At 39.9% G+C, this 19,815-nt stretch overlaps 1 protein-coding gene and 1 long non-coding RNA gene across 2 annotated transcripts in view; one reads left to right on the forward strand and one right to left on the reverse strand.

Moving 5' to 3' along the window:
* LOC309663120 overlaps positions 1-19,815 on the reverse strand; it is a 287,678-nt gene that overhangs the window by 244,108 nt on the left and 23,755 nt on the right. The window lies entirely within an intron of this gene.
* LOC309663115 (cyclin-Y-like protein 1) overlaps positions 8,791-19,815 on the forward strand; it is a 33,852-nt gene continuing 22,827 nt past the window's right edge. The window contains exons 1-2 of the mRNA XM_082466535.1: positions 8,791-9,045; positions 18,170-18,244. Coding sequence (XP_082322661.1) covers positions 8,820-9,045; positions 18,170-18,244 — 301 coding nt within the window. The 5' untranslated portion in view covers positions 8,791-8,819. The remainder of the gene's footprint in view (positions 9,046-18,169; positions 18,245-19,815) is intronic.

Below are 19,815 nucleotides of genomic sequence, written 5' to 3' on the forward strand. Positions count from 1 at the left end.
ATTATTTTTTTGTGCAGTGGCTTATTCATGTTACTGAAAAGTAGCTTTTATTATCATTTAAGGAGCAGTTCTTTTGCCTCCCACTTCCCTCTCTCTAGCCCTTGCCTCCTCCTTCTAGCTCCTTTTTTCTTTTCTTTCCCACTCACTGCATCCCTGCCTTCTTCCTTTGATTCTTCGTTAGATGAGGAAGTTCTTAATAAAAATAATTGAAATAGGTGATTTTGCTTGCATAATGACATTCCCTTATGTCTCATAATAATAATAATAATAATAATAACAATAATAATATATACCAGGTCATAAGCACTTTATGTGCACTGCCTCAGCTGACTCCTCTGTAAAGTGGGGATCATGGTGAGTACCGTACAGCTGGAGGACTAGCTCAGGGTTAGTGGGTGTAAATAACTACCTTGAAGTCACGTGGCTAGATAAATATCAGATCCAGAATTTGACTTGGGAGTGTCTTTCTGACAGTCCACCTGCTTCTCCAAAAGCTGTTGACCGGGTGCAGAAAAGAAAAATTATTATTAGTTTTTCATTCTGCAGAAACTTGAGACTTACAAACAATGTTGCAAAACTAGTACACAATCTTCCCATATCCCTTTCCCCCAGCTTTTAAAAATGTTAACATCTTACATAGCCATAGCACAATGATCAGAATGAAGAAACAATAACATTGATATGATACTGTTAACTGGCCTGCAGATTTTATTCAGGTTTCAACAGTTTCCCCATTAATGTCTTTTTCCTAGTCTGGGATCCCACATTGTATTTTGTTGTGGTATATTCTTAGTTTTCTTCAATCTGGGCAGTTTCAGAATCTTTCTTTCCCTTTCATGATTTTTACATTTGTGAAGAGTATTGGCCACTTGTTAAGTGAATGGGTTTTCCTGGTATTTCCTCAAGATTAAATTTAGGTTATGCATTTTTGGCAAGAATACTACAGAATCGAAACTGTCTTCTTCTCAGTGCATCATATCAGGGAACACTTGATGTCAGCATGTTTCGTTACTGGTGAGATTAACCTTGATCATTTGGTTACAGTTGTGTCTGCCAGGATTCTCCACTGTAAAGTTACTGTTTCTCCTTTGAAATTAAAAAATATCTTGTGAGGAGATACTTTGACAATATGCACATATCCTGTTTCTTATCATACTTTTTTTCTTTTTTTTTCATCGTGTTTATAACCCTGACATTACTACTCTGTACACAATCCTTAAAAGAGAAAACTACCAGTCATTGTATTCACTTGTTTACTGGAACAAATGTTTGACTTACACTGTTGGTAAACACTAAAAAATTGGAGGGGCATATTATATGGGAGCACTGTGGGAAAAGAATTTTTTTTTAAAAAATTTTTAATTGGTTTTTTTTTTGAATTTTATTTTACTTATTTTTTTAAACAGCAGGTTTTTATTAGTTATCCATTTTATACATATTAGTGTATACATGTTAATCCCAATCTCCCAATTCATCACACTACCACCACCCTGCCCCTGCCCCTTTCCCCCCTTGGTGTCCATACGTTTGTTCTCTACATCTGTGTCTCAATTTCTGCCTGCAAACCGGTTCACCTGTACCATTTTTCTAGGTTCCACATATGTGCGTTAATATACGATATTTGTTTTTATCTTTCTGACTTACTTCACTCTGTATGACAGTCTCTAGATTCATCCACGTCTCTACAAATGACCCAATTTGTTCCTTTTTATGGCTCATAATATTCCATTGTATATATGTACCACGTGTTTTTTATCCATTCATCTGTCAGTGGGCATTTAGGTTGCTTCCATGACCTGGCTATTGTAAAGAGTGCTGCAATGAACATTGGGTGTATGTGTCTTTTTGAATTATGGTTTTCTCTGGGTATATGCCCAGTAGTGGGATTGCTGGATCATATGGTAATTCTATTTTTAGTTCTTTAAGGAACCTCCACACTGTTCTCCATAGTGGCTGTATCAATTTACATTCCCACCAACAGTGCAAGAGGGATCCTTTCTCTCCACACCCTCTCCAGCATTTGTTTTTTGTAGATTTTCTGATGATGCCCATTCTAACTGGTGTGAGGTGATACCTCATTGTACTTTTGATTTGCATTTCTCTAATAATTAGTGATGTTGAGCAGCTTTTCTTGTGCTTCTTGGCCATCTGTTTGTCTTCTTTGGAGAAATGTCTATTTAGGTCTTCTGCCCATTTTTGGATTGGGTTGTTTGTTTTTTTAATATTGAGCTGCATGAGCTGTTTATATATTTTGCAGATTAATCCTTTGTCCGATGATTCGTTTGCAAATATTTTCTCCCATTCTGAGAGTTGCCTTTTCGTCTTGTTTATGGTTTTCTTTGCTGTGCAAAAGCTTTGAAGTTTCATTAGGTCCCATTTGTTTATTTTTGTTTTTATTTCCATTACTCTAGGAGGTGGATCAAAAAAGATCTTGCTGTGATTTATGTCAAAGAGTGTTCTTCCTATATTTTCCTCTAAGAGTTTTATAGTGTCCCATCTTACATTTAGGTCTCTAATCCATCTTGAGTTTATTTTTGTGTATGGTGTTAGGGAGTGTTCTAATTTCATTCTTTTACATGTAGCTGTCCAGTTTTCCCAGCACCACTTATTGAAGAGGCTGTCTTTTCTCCATTGTATATCCTGCCTCCTTTGTCATAGATTAGTTGACCATAGGTGTGTGGGTTTATCTCTGGGCTTTCTGTCCTGTTCCATTGATCTATATTTCTCTTTTTGTGCCAGTACCCTATTGTCTTGATTACTGTAGCTTTGTAGTAGTATAGTCTGAAGTCAGGGAGTCTGATTCCTCTAGCTCCATTTTTTTCCCCTCAAGACTGCTTTGGCTACTTGGGGTCTTTTGTGTCTCCATACAGACTTTAAGATTTTTTGTTCTAGTTCTGTAAAAAATGCCATTGGTAATCTGATAGGGATTGCATTGAATCTGTAGATTGCTTTGGGTAGTATGGTCATTTTCACAATATTGATTCTTCCAATCCAAGAACATGGTATATCTCTCCATCTGTTTGTATCATCTTTAATTTCTTTCATTAGTGTCTTATAGTTTTCTGCATACAGGTCTTTTCTCTCCCTAGGTAGGTTTATTCCTAGGTATTTTATTCTTTTTGTTGCAATGGTAAATGACAGTGTTTCCATACTTTCTCTTTCAGATTTTTCATCATTAGTGTATAGGAATGCAAGAGATTTCTGTGCATTAATTTTGTATCTTGCAACTTTACCAAATTCATTGATGAGCTCTAGTAGTTTTCTGGTGGCATCTTTAGGATTCTCTATGTATAGTATCATGTCATCTGCAAACAGTGACAGTTTTACTTCTTCTTTTCCAATTTGTATTCCTTTTATTTCTTTTTCTTCTCTGATTGCCATGGCTAGGAACTTCCAAAACTATGTTGAATAATAGTGGTGAGAGTGGACATCCTTGTCTCATTCCTGATCTTAGTGGAAATGGTTTCAGTTTATCACCATTGAGAATGATGTTTGCTGTGGATTTGTCATATATGACCTCTATTATGTTGAGGTCGCTTCCCACTGTGCCTACTTTCTGGAGAGTTTTTATCATACATGGATGTTGAATTTTGTCAAAAGATTTTTCTATATCTATTGAGATGATCATGTGGTTTTTATTCTTCAGCTTGTTAATATGGTGTATCACATTGATTGATTTGCGTATATTGAAGAATCCTTGCATCCCTGGGATAAATCCCACTTGATCATGGTGTATGATCCTTTTAATGTGTTGTTGGATTCTGTTCGCTAGTATTTTGTTGAGGATTTTTGCATCTATATTCATCAGAGATATTGGCCTCTAATTTTCTTTTTTTGTAGCATCTTTGTCTGGTTTTGGTGTCAGGGTGATGGTGGCCTCATAGAATGAGTGAGTGTTCCTTCCTCTGCAGTTTTTTGGAAGAGTTTGAGAAGGATGGGTGTTAGCTCTTCTCTAAATGTTTGATAGAATTCACCTGTGAAGCCATCTGGTCCTGGACTTTTGTTTGTTGGCCGATTTTAAATCACAGTTTCAATTAAATTACTTGTGATTGGTCTGTTCATATTTTCTATTTCTTCCTAATTCATTCTTGGAAGGTTATACTTTTCTAAGAATTTGTCCATTTCTTCCAGGTTGTCCCTTTTATTGGCATAGAGTTGCTTGTAGTAGTCTCTTCGGATGCTTTGTATTTCTGTGGTGTCTGTTGTTAACTTCTCGTTTTTCATTTCTAATTTTATTGATTTGAGTCCTCTCCCTCTTTTTCTTGATGAGTCTGGCTAATGGCTTATCAATTTTGTTTATCTTCTCAAAGAACCAGCTTTTAGTTTTATTGATCTTTGCTATTGTTTTCTTTGTTTCTATTTCATTTATTTCTGCTCTGATCTTTATGATTTCTTTCCTTCTGCTAACTTTGGGTTTTGTTTTTTCTTCTTTCTCTAGTTCTTTAGGTGTAAGGTTAGACTGTTTATTTGAGATTTTTCTTGTTTCTTGAGGTAGGCTTGTATAGCTACAACCTTCCCTCTTAGAACTGCTTTTGCTGCATCCCATAGGTTTTGGATCATCGTGTTTTCATTGTCATTTGTCTCTAGGTATTTTTTGATTTCCTCTTTGATTTCTTCAGTGATCTCTTGGTTATTTAGTAACGTATTGTTTAGCCTCCATGTGTTTGTGTTTTTTACGTTTTTTTTCCCTGTAATTCATTTCTAATCTCATAGCGTTGTGGTCAGAAAAGATGCTTGATATGATTTCAATTTTCTTAAATTTACTGAGGCTTGATTTGTGTCCCAAGATATGATCTATCCTGGAGAATGTTCCGTGCGCACTTGAGAAGAAAGTGTAATCTGCTGTTTTTGGATGGAATGTCCTATGAATATCCATTAAATCTATCTGGTTTATTGTGTCATTTAAAGCTTGTGTTTCCTTATTAATTTTCTGTTTGGATGATCTGTTCATTGGTGTAAGTGAGGTGTTAAAGTCCCCCACTATTAATTGTGTTACTGTCGATTTCCTCTTTTATAGCTGTTAGCAGTTGCCTTTATATTGAGGTGCTCCTATGTTGGATGCATCTTCTTGGATTGATCCCTTGATCATTATGTAGTGTCCTTCCTTGCCTCTTGTAACATTCTTTATTTTGAAGTCTATTTTGTCTGATATGAGAATTGCTACTCCAGCTTTCTTTTGATTTCCATTTGCATGGAATATCTTGTTTCATCCCCTCACTTTCAGTCTTTATGTGTCCCTAGGTCTGAAGTGGGTCTCTTGTAGACAGCATGTAGATGGGTCTTGTTTTTGTATCCATTCAGCGAGCCTGTGTCTTTTGGTTGGAGCATTTAATCCATTCACGTTTAAGGTAATTATCGATATGTATGTTCCTATTACTATTTTCTTAATTGTTCTGGGTTTGTTTTTGTAGGTCCTTTTCTTCTCTTGTGTTTCCCACTTAACGAAGTTCCTTTAGCATTTGTTGCAGAGCTGGTTTGGTGGTGCTGAATTCTCTTAGCTTTTGCTTGTCTGTAAAGCTTTTGATTTCTCCATCGAATCTGAATGAGATTCTTGCCAGGTAGAGTAATCTTGATTGTAGGGTCTTCCGTCTTCCCTTTCATCACTTTAAATATGTCATGCCATTCTCTTCTGGCTTGTAGAGTTTCTGCTGAGAAATCAGCTGTTAACCTTATGGGAGTTCCCTGGTATGTTATTTGTCGTTTTTCCCTTGCTGCTTTCAATAATTTTTCTTTGTCTTTAATTTTTGCCAATTTGATTACTGTGTGTCTCGGCGTGTTTCTCCTTGGGTTTATCCTGTATGGGACTCTCTGCGCTTCCTGGACTTGGGTGGCTATTTCCTTTCCCATGTTATGGAAGTTTTCGACTATAATCTCTTCAAATATTTTCTCGGGTCCTTTCTCTCTCTCTTCTCCTTCTGGGACCCCTATAATGCGAATGTTGTTGCGTTTCATGTTGTCCCAGAGGTCTCTTAGGCTGTCTTCATTTCTTTTCATTCTTTTTTCTTTATCCTGTTCCGCAGCAGTGAATTCCACCATTCTGTCTTCCAGGTCACTTATCTGTTCTTCTGCCTCAGTTATTCTGCTATTGATTCCTTCTAGTGTATTTTTCATTTCAGTTATTGTATTGGTCATCTCTGTTTGTTTGTTCTTTTTCTAGGTCTTTGTGAATCATTTCTTGCATCTTCTCAATCTTTGCCTCCATTCTTATTCCGAGGTCCTGGATCATCTTCACTATCATTATTCTGAATTCTTTCTCTGGAAGGTTGCCTATCTCCATTTCATTTAGTTGTTTGTCTGGGGTTTTTTCTTGTTCCTTCATCTGGTACATAGCCCTCTGCCTTTTCATCTTGTCTATCTTTCTCTAACTGTGTTTCTTGGTCCACAGGCTGCAGGATTGTAGTTTTTCTTGCTTCTGCTGTCTGCCCTCTGGTGGTTGAGGCTATCTAAGAGGCTTGATGGGAGGCTCTGGTGGTGGGTAGAGCTCTCATTTACCAGTTTTATTTTACATAGGATGCCTCATTTACTAAAACCATAGATTCCAAGTTGCTCCATGAAAAATGTGATATTCTTAGCTGTCAACATTAGGGAATTTCCCCAATCACATTTTTAAATTGATTTAATGTGTTATTTTTGAAAACATAAGTTGGGATATCACAAAATGGATTTAGCCTGCAGAGGCTTACTTTCAACCAGAGAGCTCCATTTCCATGTTCCGCTTAACAGAACCCCAAAATGATCTTCCTTCCCAAACCTCTTCCTTTTCCTGCACTATCTAAGAAAAAGTAACCACACTCTACATAGTTCCCTAAGCCAGAACCCTAGCAGCCATTTTTGCTTCTCTTTTCCCCTTCCCGCTCCATATCTAGTCACTGAGCACTTCTATTCTACCTCCCAAATGACCTCAGATCCTTTCCCTCCACTCCAATCTCTGCCACTGCCTTTAGTTTGAGCCCTCACTCCTCTCTTAGATGAATATAAAGTCTCTTAATGGGTTTTGTTGCTTCCATCAGTCCTACTTATTCTCAAGCGTGACCTCACTACAAACCACCTGATAGTGACGCCTTAACTTCACAACATTCAATGGCTCTCATGTTTCTGGGAAGAAAACCAAGCTCTTTACCCCAGCATCTACTTGGGGTTAATAGATCTAGGTTTGAATTTCAGGTTTAAGTACTTTGCAGCAGTGTTACCTCAGACTATTGGGCTTTCTAAGCCTTTGTTTTCTCACCGTGCCTGAGGTCACTGAGGGCAGGACTATTTTTCACACACGGGTGCCTGGCATGTAGGAGGGACTAATCAATGTTGAATGAAGGGAAAGTATTTTAAAATCCACATCAAAAAATTGTTCCTCCTTAAAAAAAGAAAATCCTGATACACTATGCCACTTCCAACCAAATTTGACTTCGACCTTTATTTTCTGATGATCACAATAAGGTGCCTTTGGGGATCCACACAATCGGGGATCAAATCCTGGCCACACCCCTGAGCAATCATGTGACCTTGGGAACGTGACTTAACGTCTGTAAAATCTGTAAAATGAAGGTTTCTGAGGATTTTGTTCCCGAGGGTTAAATGAGTACCTCACTTGGAACGGGGGCGGGCGCATAGTGTTTGCCAAATGTTAACTATCGTTATCATCTTCATCAAATCAAGACCGTGGTACTTCACTTTGTGACTCTCAAGTTTGTATGAGAAAATCGTGCTTTATGCGTTGTTGTTGGCTAAAGTAGGGAAACCTGGAAACTCCTGCCGTGGAAGAGAGCAACAGGCGAGAAAAGCGAGTTGCTGAATCCCAGCGCCTCAGAGGTGGGAGGGAGGAGTTCGTTCCCTAATTTACTGATGAGGAAGTGGAGGGGTGACGTGTCCTTGAGTCTCATTCAAGACACAGCCACAGCTCTTTATTGAGAGTAGGACCAGGGCCCCGGGGGTTGCTATGGTTAAACTGTAGGCGGAAACTAACACTCTTTGGAAGGCAAGAGAGGAGGAGCATTCAGTTATAAAAAACGGTCAAAAATTGGGGTGAAACTAAGTTCGTTGAGCAATACATCAAATGAGTCAACTGTGGACCCGGTGAAACCGAGTTGCTAACTGAACTGGTATTTTACGAACACGGGCTTTCTACAGAGCCCACTGACTCAGGACGGCTTCGATTAACAAACTCCCGCGGCGCTTCCCGCAGGACCGGAAAGCTCGGAGCGCGAGAGATGAATGGAAACCAGAGTCTGGGGCGCGCCGCTCGGGGGGCGGGGCAGCCGCGGGCGGGGGCGGGGCATTGTGAGTCACATGCCTGCGCTCTGAGGAGGGCGCGTGGAGGGAACTCTGGTCGTGATTGGTCCGTCGTAACCAGGTAACCGAAGGACACATTCCGGTAGGCAAGGGCCGGCCGGGCTAGCTACTTTCAGTCGGGAGGCGGCAGCGGAAGGAGGAGGAGCTCCGGCTGCGCTCTCTCCCTCAGTGCCTGCGCGTCTCAGCACTTGTCTGGTTCCCAGCCCTTTTAAATAAGCGGGTCTGGTCACCGCCCTCACAGACTAGTTGGTTCCGGGGAGGCGGCGGCGGGGGTGCGGCCGGGGCCGGACCCCTGCCCGGGGCCCAGCGGCTGGGCGGGGGTGCGGCCGGGGCCGTACCCCTGCCCGGGGCCCCGGCGGCTGGGCGGACAGGAGAGCGGCGGGCGAAGTCGCGTCTGCATGTGCGGCACAGCCCCGGCATAGCCCGGGGCTGCCAGTGCCCGCCGCGCCATTGTTGGGGGAGGGGGCGGCTTCTGAGCTCGGCGGAGTCGGGGGACGAGCGGAGGCGGCGGCGGTGAGGAGTGAAGGCGCCCCATGGGGAACTCGCTGTGTTGTTGCCTGTCCCCCAATGCCAGCCCCAAGTCGGGCCGGCGCAGGGGGTCAGCGGAGCCGGACTGCGAGTCTGAGGTCTACAAGGCGGCGGCCGGGAACGCGGTGGCAGTAGCTCCGGCGGCGGCTACCGTGGAACCCGCCGAGTTGGATTTCGCAGGTGGCGAAGGCCACCACCTGCAGCACATCAGCGACCGGGAGATGCCCGAAGGTAAGAAGCGGCTGACGCGCCTCGCCCCTCGCGGGGTCGGCGCCGTCTGCTCTCGGGCTTACCTCTGGCCTCCGCCGCCCCCAGGGTCCCCCGGGAGGGAGACGCCGCCTAGGGCTCCTTCTTGCCCGGAGTTGGCTCTCCCAGGGCTGGGCACCGGGGACGAAGGCTGGCTCTGCTTGGCGTCCCCACCCCTTATTCTTTACCAGTCGCGTCCGGCCAGTCTCCTTCCCTCTTCCCTACCCGAATGCCCAATTCTTTCCCCCGTTCCCATTTCCCAGCCCGGCCTGAGACCCTCCAATCCGCGGCCCTTCCTGTTCGTGGTTCTATTTAACATCTCGTGGGACTTAGCAGAGACTTTCTGGTGTATTCTCTCTTTTCTTAATGCAAACTTAAATACTCTAACTTTGGCGTATCCATCCCGTCTCCCTATCCAGATGGTACCTAAGCGAAGGAACTAGGTAAGGGCCTGATGATAGACTTCTATTTGTTAAGGTAGTTGATATTCGAGACAATTAAGACAAACATTAGAGGATTTGTCATTTAAATTCGATATAGAGATGGACAGAGTCAGTGTGGTGTTCTTAACTAAAATTCTTTGGATTTTAATGTTTTCAGTCGCCCTGATAGAAGCTACTTTATCCCTTCTAACTATAATTTGAACACGATAGGAAAGAAAATGGTGGGAGAGGGGCTTAAAATAACTGTGAACGGTGTGAAACGTTACTGCCACGGCTGCAGAGAATAGTTGTTGGGTTTTTTTTCTTTACCAAAGGAGACCCCGTGGAGTTCTGATTACTTTTAAATTCCCACTTTGACACAAGTATGTCTTCAGTTGCACAGCCTTAACCGACTTCTTTTGCACGTTGCCTGTTCTAAGGGAGGGGTGAGGTGGTTCCTGAGACTGCTGGACAGAAGTTTCAAAGGAGAAAAAACAAATTCAGATTGTAATTTGTAATATAAAGGTTTGGGAGTTAACATACCACATCCATCCTGCAGAAAAATGTCTCCATGGCTCCCTCCTCCTCCGCCCCCCCACCCAAGTAGAATACTATTTAACTTTAAGAATGTTCAGGTAAAAGTTCTGAAGACTAAGTGGCTGGGGGTGGGTGTTGTCGGGGAGGAGAGGAGAGAGAGAAGAGAGGAAATGTTTTGATTTTTGCCTCTAGAATTTTGGAAAGGGATGGCTCTAGGTTAAAAAAAAAAAAATTTCTGGGTAGCATAGTGGCACTTTAATAAAGACTGTTCTTTGAAGTATAGAACATTGTATCATAAAGATGTTAAAGCCCCACTGGCCCATTTGTTTCATTTAAATGCCAGAGATTATTTCATTATTTCATAGACGAAATGTCTTACAGCTCTTCTATTTAAATTTTAGTTGGGTTTATTTAATTTCTTTAAAAGTTAGAATAATGAAGCCTGTGGATTCACCCTTATGATGGACGTGGCTTTGTAAGTGGAAAGTACTCCCTTTTCAGAATCGTTAGATATTGTGAAAGAATGAACAAATTATGTGAATTAATTGTAGCTTTAAACACAAAGCATGTAAGTACTTGTGAAAACTGCTCTGCTTGTTGCTATAAGGTAAGCCTCTAAATGATTTTTAAAAACAGTTAGTAGTTGGCTAGTGTAGGATGAGAGACGAAAATTGGACCTTTATAGAATTCTTTTAAGATTTACAATGCATTTTCTTGTGTATTTCACTCGGCCCTTCCATCTACAAATAAGGCCCGTATATATTCTCCCTCTGTTGCCAATGAAGAAGCCAAGACTTAGAGATCTGAAATGACTGTGTAACACAGCTACTGAACAAAAGAGACAGACTTGGGAGGTGGTAGATATGCCAAATTCAGTTCTTGGGATGCTTAAGAAACTGTTTAGAGTGCACCTTATATTTTATAATTTATCCATAAGTTAGGCCTATCTCAGCATACTCCAGTTTTGATTATTGCCATTCCAGTTTATTGTACACAACTCAGAAGCAACATTTACCTCTCCATTCTCTGTCTGTACATACATTGCAATGGATATGAATAAAGGTAGAAGTCATGAAATAGCCTAAATTTATCAGTCAGGTAAACACGTTGATATAATTTAAAGAGTTTGTTCTGGTGAAATCCAATTGAAGCCGAGAATGCCCTGGACAGAGGGACATTAGGGGAAGCTGGTAAGCGGGCAGGTAAGGTACTAAGCATTTAGCATACGACTATGTATGATAAGGAAGGAGTGCTAAATCAGGAACTGGAAAAATAGAGTTCATGAGTACAGAATTTACCTTTTTATGTTTAACATGATTGTTAAAATTTCATTTCAATTTGTCTTTTTTGGGGGGGCATTCGATAAAGTGATAAGAGAAACCTCAATTTCAGCATTTGCCTATTAATTAAGTTTCCATAGAAACAAGGTCAGAACACCAAATATAAAGTACAGGCACATTGGAAGTTTGCTCTTCATGTCTTTATTTCAGACAATTTTGTATCAGTTTCCCTGGAAACTGAGAAATACCTACTCAGATATAAAACATTTTGGCTTTTCTACAGTGAAGAATTATTTGGTTACTTAGAGAAAATCGTACATAAATGATGCTCTGTCTTGTTCTTCAGAAACATTGGAGAAGAACATGATTTCTTCAAGCCATCTCAAAAAAGTAACTCCTAAGAACGTAGTATAGATTTCAGATAGACTCAAAAGAATTTTTTACTACTTTGTCTTTAACAGTATATCTAATATAACTGATGGTAGTGTCATAATAGAAAAGAAGATGCTACGGTCCTATTGTCTGATTTTCCTTTTATTCATCAACTTTTCATACAACCTTTATGTTCTGACCTTAGGAGCTTTGCTAATTTTCTGGTGAAAGGTGCTCTCTCAAGTGACCCCTACCTCCCATCCCCCTGAAGAGTGGGTAGGGAAGGAATTGGCAATATGATGTGGAAAAACCTCTGAGCAACAGATCTTTCCTTTTTTTGGTGACAGTATTAATGAACATTTGATGTGAAAGATTGAGAAAACACAGAAAAGTCCTTCACTCACACTCAGAATATCCAGAATTTTTATTAATATTTTGGTGTTGATTCTTCCTGAACCTTTTGTATGCATATAAACATAACATTGTGTTTATTTTACAAAGATGGGATTGTTCTTTATGTGCCACTTTGTAACTTTGTGTTATAAAGAAAAGTAACAACATGAAGCTCCTGGAACTGTGCTGACACCTAGAGAGTGCTCCAGGGTGATGTATTTCCATGCAACTGTGCATAGCTCTACAGCCTGCCTTTTACCAACTGTTTACTGTGCCATCGAATGGTTGGAGCATAATTCATTTACCCAGCCTTTATGGTTGAGCATCTTTTATAATCCCATTATAATGCTTTATTCAGGGGACACAGATAAAAACTGATGCATTATATTGATACTTCCCTATAGCATTCTGATTGTACACTTTGTCTTATGACTTAATTAAATTCCTAGGGTGAGTCACTTTGTAGTAAAGGTATTTTAACATTAAATGTTCTTTTCCCAAATTAAAGTTACCATTGATTTTTCACTGAACATTAGATTTCCTCTTTTAGGTTTTCGTGGTTCTTGGTAACCTGTCTTGTGTCTTTGATTCTGAGTAACTAAACTACTACTCTAAGAGATCTGAAATTAACTCTGGTCTTAGGTGACAGACACATCAAAAGACAGCATTAGAAGAAATCTTAGATGATGTGGGAAAATTGGGAGAACCTTAACTGGTTTTGGGTACACTGAAACATGATTATTAGGCACCATTCCAGAGGCAGGACAAACAGTGGTTAGACAAGACAAAACCCGTATCCTAACTCAGGTCCTTACTTTCTAGAGGTGCCTGGGGGCTGACGACACAAGAATAACATCAGGTAGTGAGAACAGTAAGAAAGAAAATGAAGGTAATGGGCTGGGGAGGAGGACAGTTTTACAAGGGGTGGTTAAAGACAGCTTCTCTCCTTAAGCGACCCATGAGCAGTCCTAAGAGAGCCATGTGAGGCTGTGGGAGAAGAGGCTTCTGTGCAGTTCCTAAGAAGGGAATATGCTTGATGCGTGCCAAGGACAGAAAGATGGGTGGCTGCAGCTGAGTGAATGAATGCCAGGAGGAATATGGGGGATTAAGACCTTGTATGCCTAGTGGGCCTTGACCAAAAAATATGAATTTTAGTCTAATTGTAATGGGAAACCATTGAAGGATTATATGCAGGGGAATGATGTTAATTCTTAGAAAAAGGGAAGGGGGGTAGAGAGGGTGGAGGGAGATCAGACCAGCTACTGTGTGAGAATAGACTGTAAGGGTGGAAGGAAGCAGAGAGGGAGACCAGTTAGGAGGCTGGTGCGGTAGCTCAGGTGAGAGCCAACAGTGGCTTGAACAAAAAAGCGATATTAATAAGGGTCTAAAATAGGCTGTAGTATATAGATTGCTCTTGCATTTCATTTGATTCTCACCATGTTCTGAGTTAGGTAGTGTAGGAATTCTTCTCTTAGGTATAAATTGAGTTGTCCAAGGTTTTAAAAATGAGTATTGATAGAGAGTAGGACTGTAAATTCCAAATGCATGGCATATAGGAACAGAATTTATTGTTGACATTATGTGAGCTTCTTTGGAATACTACCTTTTTTCTCAGCCTTTTTTGTTGTTGTTGTTTTAGTGTATTAAAGTAATAAAACTTAAGAGTTAAAACAGTAACACTGCGTAATGTGAAATGAAATGAAGGTAACTTGCAACCCAGAAAGGTTCTTAAAAGTCCAAGAAACTGAGTAAAGTACTCTTTAGAAATATATAAAGCCAGGTGTACTTACCTATGTGTCACCTCTCAGTCATGATCACTGTAACACTGATTGAGGATTAAAATAAGGCAAAACTGAGAACCAGGGTAGAGGCAGGTACAGAAGCAGTTGGAAACCAGAGCTGGGAAGTTTGGAAGCCAGGATTGTCAGAAGCTAGGAAAGCAGGATCAAGGCTTGGGTGAGCAGTAGCCTGGCAGGTGCAGGAGCCTGCTGTGTACCCGCTGGTGAGGCAGCCCAGCTCAGGGCTGGCTGGCAGGAACTCCCTGACTGCGGTGGAAAGTGTGGACTCAGAGATGAAATCATCAGTTTACATGGTAATTGTAAAGATTGTAATGTTTGTATTATGAGCCATAAAACTAATACACTGCACAGTATAGGGATGCTAGGGCAATTCAGTAAATGCAGTGGTTACCGTTAAGTAAACTGGTGCTCAGCAGTTGGCCCAGAAACTGCTGACATCTCCTGTTTATTTGGAATATATTGAAATCAATATGTCGATATTAATCGCTTTCTGAAATATGCTGCTTCTGTCAGATGCTTTCTTGGTCACTTCCCTCTCCCTCTAATATTTTAACAAGGACAAATCATTTATCGACAGTTTGATAGCATAGTTTTAACACTTTTAGCCTTCAGTAATGCATTTCATTTGTTCTAAGTTGCCTATGTTTTCACACTTTTAACAACTGCAATTGAGATGGATCTTAACAACTGGTAGAATCTTAGATTGGAGGAAAAACAGTATTCAGTGTCGGTGGTGTTTTACAGGTTTCCTCTGAGGAATGTTTACATTAAGACCGAGTTTAATTTTTCTTTAATCATACTTTTTCTACATCGACCTATCATGCTGTCAAATAAGTTGCAACTTAAATTGATAATACAAAAATGATGGGTCTTAAAATACAGTTTTAATCATAACCCCTAATCATGAGCTCAAGAATATTTCTCCTGGGTAAAACATTCTTAGAGGTTTCTAAAGAAATAACTTTCGGAAGAATCCATGTAATTTCCTGAATGCACAGTAATTTCCTGAAGTCTCTAAATTACTGTGTGTGCATGTGGTGGGGAGAGGGATGAGAGGGATGGTGGGTGGTAAAGCTTTGCTTAATAGTTGGCAGTCTTACCTTTGTGATAGTGAAGAGTGTGGTAGGTTTTATCATAGTCTCCTTAGGCTCTTGGGAAGATAGTTCATGGGAAGTGCAGAAATATTGTGTGTATGTATGAGTTTACTGTCTAATGGCTCACATGTCCATTCTATAAGATAGTGATGTGGTATTTTTCATTAGCAAAAAGTGCAAGTTATATAGAAAATTGTTAGTTATATAGGCTATAAACAAAAGATTAATATTTTCTGAAAACCTCATGCAAACTGACAGCAGTAGGGCCCTGATGTTTACAGTACATTCAAATGATAGGCCAACTCACCAAAGTGGAAATAACACTGATAACTGTGGGAAAATGGTCAAACTGTGTAATCAAAAGAAATACAAATTAGATCTACAGTGAGGTTCCTCATTCATATCAGTAGGAATTTTTTTTTTTTTTTCAAGTATCCAAAGCAAGGGTAGGAACTCAAAATGTCATGATTGGTAGCATTATACCCTAATGTGCCCCCCACCTTCTTTAGGAAGCAATTTAGCTTTGTACATGGAGCCGTGAAAGTGATCTAACCTTTTGGCTTAGTCATTCCACTTCCGAAGATCTTTGCTACGGAGATAAAACCATTATTTTAAAAAACTATGTGCATGAAGATTTTCCTCATAATATTTTAAGAATAGAACTTTGTAAGCACCAATCCCCAGCAATAGGGGATTGGCTAAGTCCAGTATAGGAATAACACTTGATGGGCCAGTGTGTATTCATTAAACAATAAATATGCAACAGTGGGGTGGAGAGCGCTTGTTAGTAACAAGAAGACATAAATTGTACACTAATTAGAGCTTTTTTTAACGTATAAGAAAAGCAACTAAAAGTAACGGTTGTGAATCATTGTGTGTTAATGATTGTGAATGGTTGTGTGTAATTTTTAAACAGAGCATCGTTTTGTCTCATGCAGATTTTTGTTCATGATATTTGTTAAAGGAATGAGCAAGTGACTTTTACCTTTCCCCACCTTTAGTGTGATCATCAGTACTGCTGATTAACCAGGTCTCCTTCAGTTGCAAGGTAAAAGAACATCACAGAGTTAAGCACTACTTGACCCAGGAGTTAATTGATCTCCTCAGTTCTGCTCTCCTCTGTTGATGTCTCCTGAAAAGCCTTTCCCCTCATGATAGCAAGGGGAGTGTCCAGCAGCTCAAGACTAGCTAAGGATCCTAGAGTACAGTTCTGCCTTTCTCTTTTCTTGGGACGTCCCAGGACAGCTGTGATTGATTGGCCGGTCCTGGGTCCTGTGCCTACCTTTGAACCCCCTAGGATAGAGTAGGGAGAGTGCCAGCTTTTTTCTGGTCACTTGGGCTCAGTTTACTTTTTTTTTTTTTTTGCATGTTGTCATTTCTTTTATCCCAGCCTTCTTGACTTTTATATTTAGATCTGTAGTAGCACATCTTGGTTTGGCGGGTGTGTGTGTGTGTGTGTGTGTGTGTGTGTGTGTGTGTGTGTGTGTGTGTTAAAGCTTGCTTCTCTTTGATTCTGGCACTTAATTTTCCTGGACTTCCATTGAAAATTGTTAAGTTTTACCATGCCATAGACACTGATAAATAAGACAGCTACTTTGCAAACATTTCTGCTTATTTTTTAGATTCAAATGTAGTCTATTTACTTTCTTTTTGGTATAGGTAAGTAGTCATGAATTCTTTCGGAAGCTATAGGTTAGAGGCAGCTGTGAAAGTCTCTGCCTGCCATTTTGTGTACAGCTGAAATAATTTATTTTCCCATTGTCTTAATTTTTCAAATATGTAGGAGAAAAAAACTTTAAAATAATTGTATGGGTCTTTTACATAAAAATGTTGAATAGAATATTTTCTCCAAAAGCAGCTTGATAAACTTCAAATTCAGTGAAGGAATTTTCATGAAGAACAAAGCAGTTGGTTTAGCTCTGTAAATTACTAGTGCTGGCAATGACATTAAAATGGATGGCTCAGATTCCTGTTAAAACGGGAAGTCCAAAATTACTGTTCGTGCCACATTCTTTCTGGGTGGGAAAAGGGGATTCTAGGTAGATACATTTGTGAAATGCTGGGTTAGACAGAATTCACTACTAGACTAATTAGTTTTTAATATATCAATGTGTGTATTCTTTGGATTCTCTAAGAGGCAGGGATATATTTGTATTTCACTTTGACCATCAAAGCCATCTTTCAAAAACAGATCAGTTATTATGTGGTTTGGGAAATAATTGCCTTAACCATTACTCTTTATCTGAATCTTGGTCCAGTTTCTTAAAAGATTGGTTAAATGGTTTGAGATGGACTTTGCTGAGGAAGTGTCATAGGGCTTTTATGTTTGTTTGTTTGTTTGAAACAACAACCTTACGATCCTATGTGGTAGCTTGTGCTTGTTTTGTATTTCTGCCTAAATAGAAGACGCTATCCCACCTTGGTGCAAGGTGGGCTACAGGCAGACCCACCTTTTCGTGTAGGTATGGCCAAAATTTTTTTCTAGTAGCCCTATGATCTGCTCCAGAAAGTACTCTTATTGAAGCCCCAAATTGATCATGCAGCGTGGAATGAAGAAGTGAGTTTAGCTTTGGAAATAGAGGGCAAAGTTAAAAATCACTCTCATGGAAGTGTTCCTCTAGATTAGAACATTGAACTTTTATGTAGTCCTCTTAAATCTGCCATGATGAATAGCCCCCAGATAAACCACAGCCAATGAAATGAGTTCATTTGTTGAATGGAGTTAGAATTAGCCATTTGATTGTCTGAAGAACATTTGCCAAAAGCAACTCACTTCGTTTTGGCATATTTGATATATTGAGCTGGTATCTGACAGTAGTTGGCCACAGCATAACTTGCTTCTTGAGACTGTTCCTGGAATGTGCTAGTAATATCAGCTTTAAAAGAGGGTGACTGAATTTTTAATTGATAAATAGGAGGGGAGTCACATATATGATTCATCTAAAAATGGCATAGATTATTTAGGTGCAAGTTAAAGAAGTCTAAGACATAGCCATGGTTTTAGTCCACATGTATGGAGAGTTTCTACAATTTTGCTGTTTCCCAATAGAATTTTTATATTGTGCCTTTACTAAAATTGCCTTTTTGTCATTACTAAAAGCTCTTCTCAAGACTATTAATAAGTGGTTTCAATCAATGTGTAGCTATCTTTAAAATCATGTATTTTTCTACTCAACTAAATCACCACACCTTTTTCTCTTCTTCCTATACAGACTTAGCTTTGGAACCAAACCCTTCTGACCACCCAAGGGCAAGCACCATTTTTCCGAGCAAATCTCAAACAGATGGTAAGGCAATGCTTTTTTTTCCCTGAGAAAAAGAGTGAAAACTGTTTTTGTTTTGTGTATTATAGGAGGTATTTAGAAAAACTCTTACAGTGGTTTAAATGTTTCACTTTTTTATGTATTCACTTGTCTTATTTTAATATGTTGATGATACAGTTTCCTTTAGTTGTCAGTGTTTTAGGGAGGAGAACACTTAGACTATCTGTTTATACATTTTGCCACCTCTTTATCAACATAGTCAACTGGCCACATGATTTAGATGTGGTCTATTTCTCCATGCTACTTTGTCCTTTTCCCCTTACTCCGAAGAGCACATATGTTAAAGACAAATGATAGGGTTTAGGTCACAGTTAGGTTTTCATTTGATCAAAGCAGAAAAATCAGTTGTTATATATGGGAATTGAGCCTTGTGATTTTGGCCCTGTTTTACACAGTGTTCAACCAGACGAGCCTATCTCACATCCAGATTTATGCTACTCAGAACTTTTAAGCTATTCAAAACTTTCTCATCCTAATGTAGTGCTGTGCCAGGGTAATAAGAGCAACATGCCATATGGGGTTTTCCAGAAGATTATCCTCAGCATGTGAAACTCATATAAATTTCCTGTGTCCTCCTTGTTTTAAGATGAGAATCAGAACCGTAGAATTTTTTGCACTCCTGCTTGCCTGCTTGTCTTCCTGAATGTTATGTTAAATCCTAGTTTATTTGCTAAAAAGCCATACGTGACCAAGTTTTTCAGTTGATTACGAGAGCAGGAATACAAGAAGTGAACATTCCATAATATTTAAAGTGATGCAGCACAATAAAAAACGGAGGTTTGGTTTTTTGTTGTTGTTGTTTCGCTTTTTGTTTTTTTCCGTTAGATCACTGGTTTTTATAAAAGGATATAACTCAGGAACAGCCAGATGGAAGAGATGCATAGGGCCAGGCATGGGGACAGGGCACAGAGCTTTGATGCCCTCTGCAAGGGTACTACATGCTCACCAACCTGGAAGCTCCTGGGGTTTCTAACTTGCATTTTTCTAGTGTGTGTACTTGAGCCACTCCTTTCTGGTTAGGATTGCTCTATTTCTCAGTTTCTTCCAGAGCCATGAGCTGCTCACATGTAGAGGGGCTCTGGAGACAGTAAAAGAAAAGCTGTCCCATGCCTGTCTCTCTCTTCAGCCTTAAGGAATCCGTGCCTGTGATGCCTGTCTGGAGTTAAAGGAGGCAATGTGAGCAAGAGTGTGGCCTAAGACCCTCTTCAGGCTTTTATTCTTTTGGCCTTTGTTGGAGCAAAACCATTTTGTGTGCTGTAGATATGTTCATTTAGGTCAGCACACTCATTTTAAAATTTACGTTTAACATAGGTTACTTTCCAGTTGTGTATTTTTTCAGTAAGGTATTTGAGTAGGTTACCATTAAGTGGTTCAGGATGCTTCCAGAGATCCTGGTGCGTTCGGAGATGAGTGCCTGGCCAGAAACTGGTTCGTAGAGTTGTCATCTGTAGATTGTGGTAATTAAAGTAAGCTGTGTGTAAATGAAGACTTAGAAAATACTCCTGGCTAGTAGTTCAGCTATGCAGCAGGTACAT

This window comes from Balaenoptera physalus (assembly GCF_965194825.1).
Source record: "Balaenoptera physalus genome assembly, chromosome: 6".
Taxonomy (NCBI): Eukaryota; Metazoa; Chordata; class Mammalia; order Artiodactyla; family Balaenopteridae; genus Balaenoptera; species Balaenoptera physalus.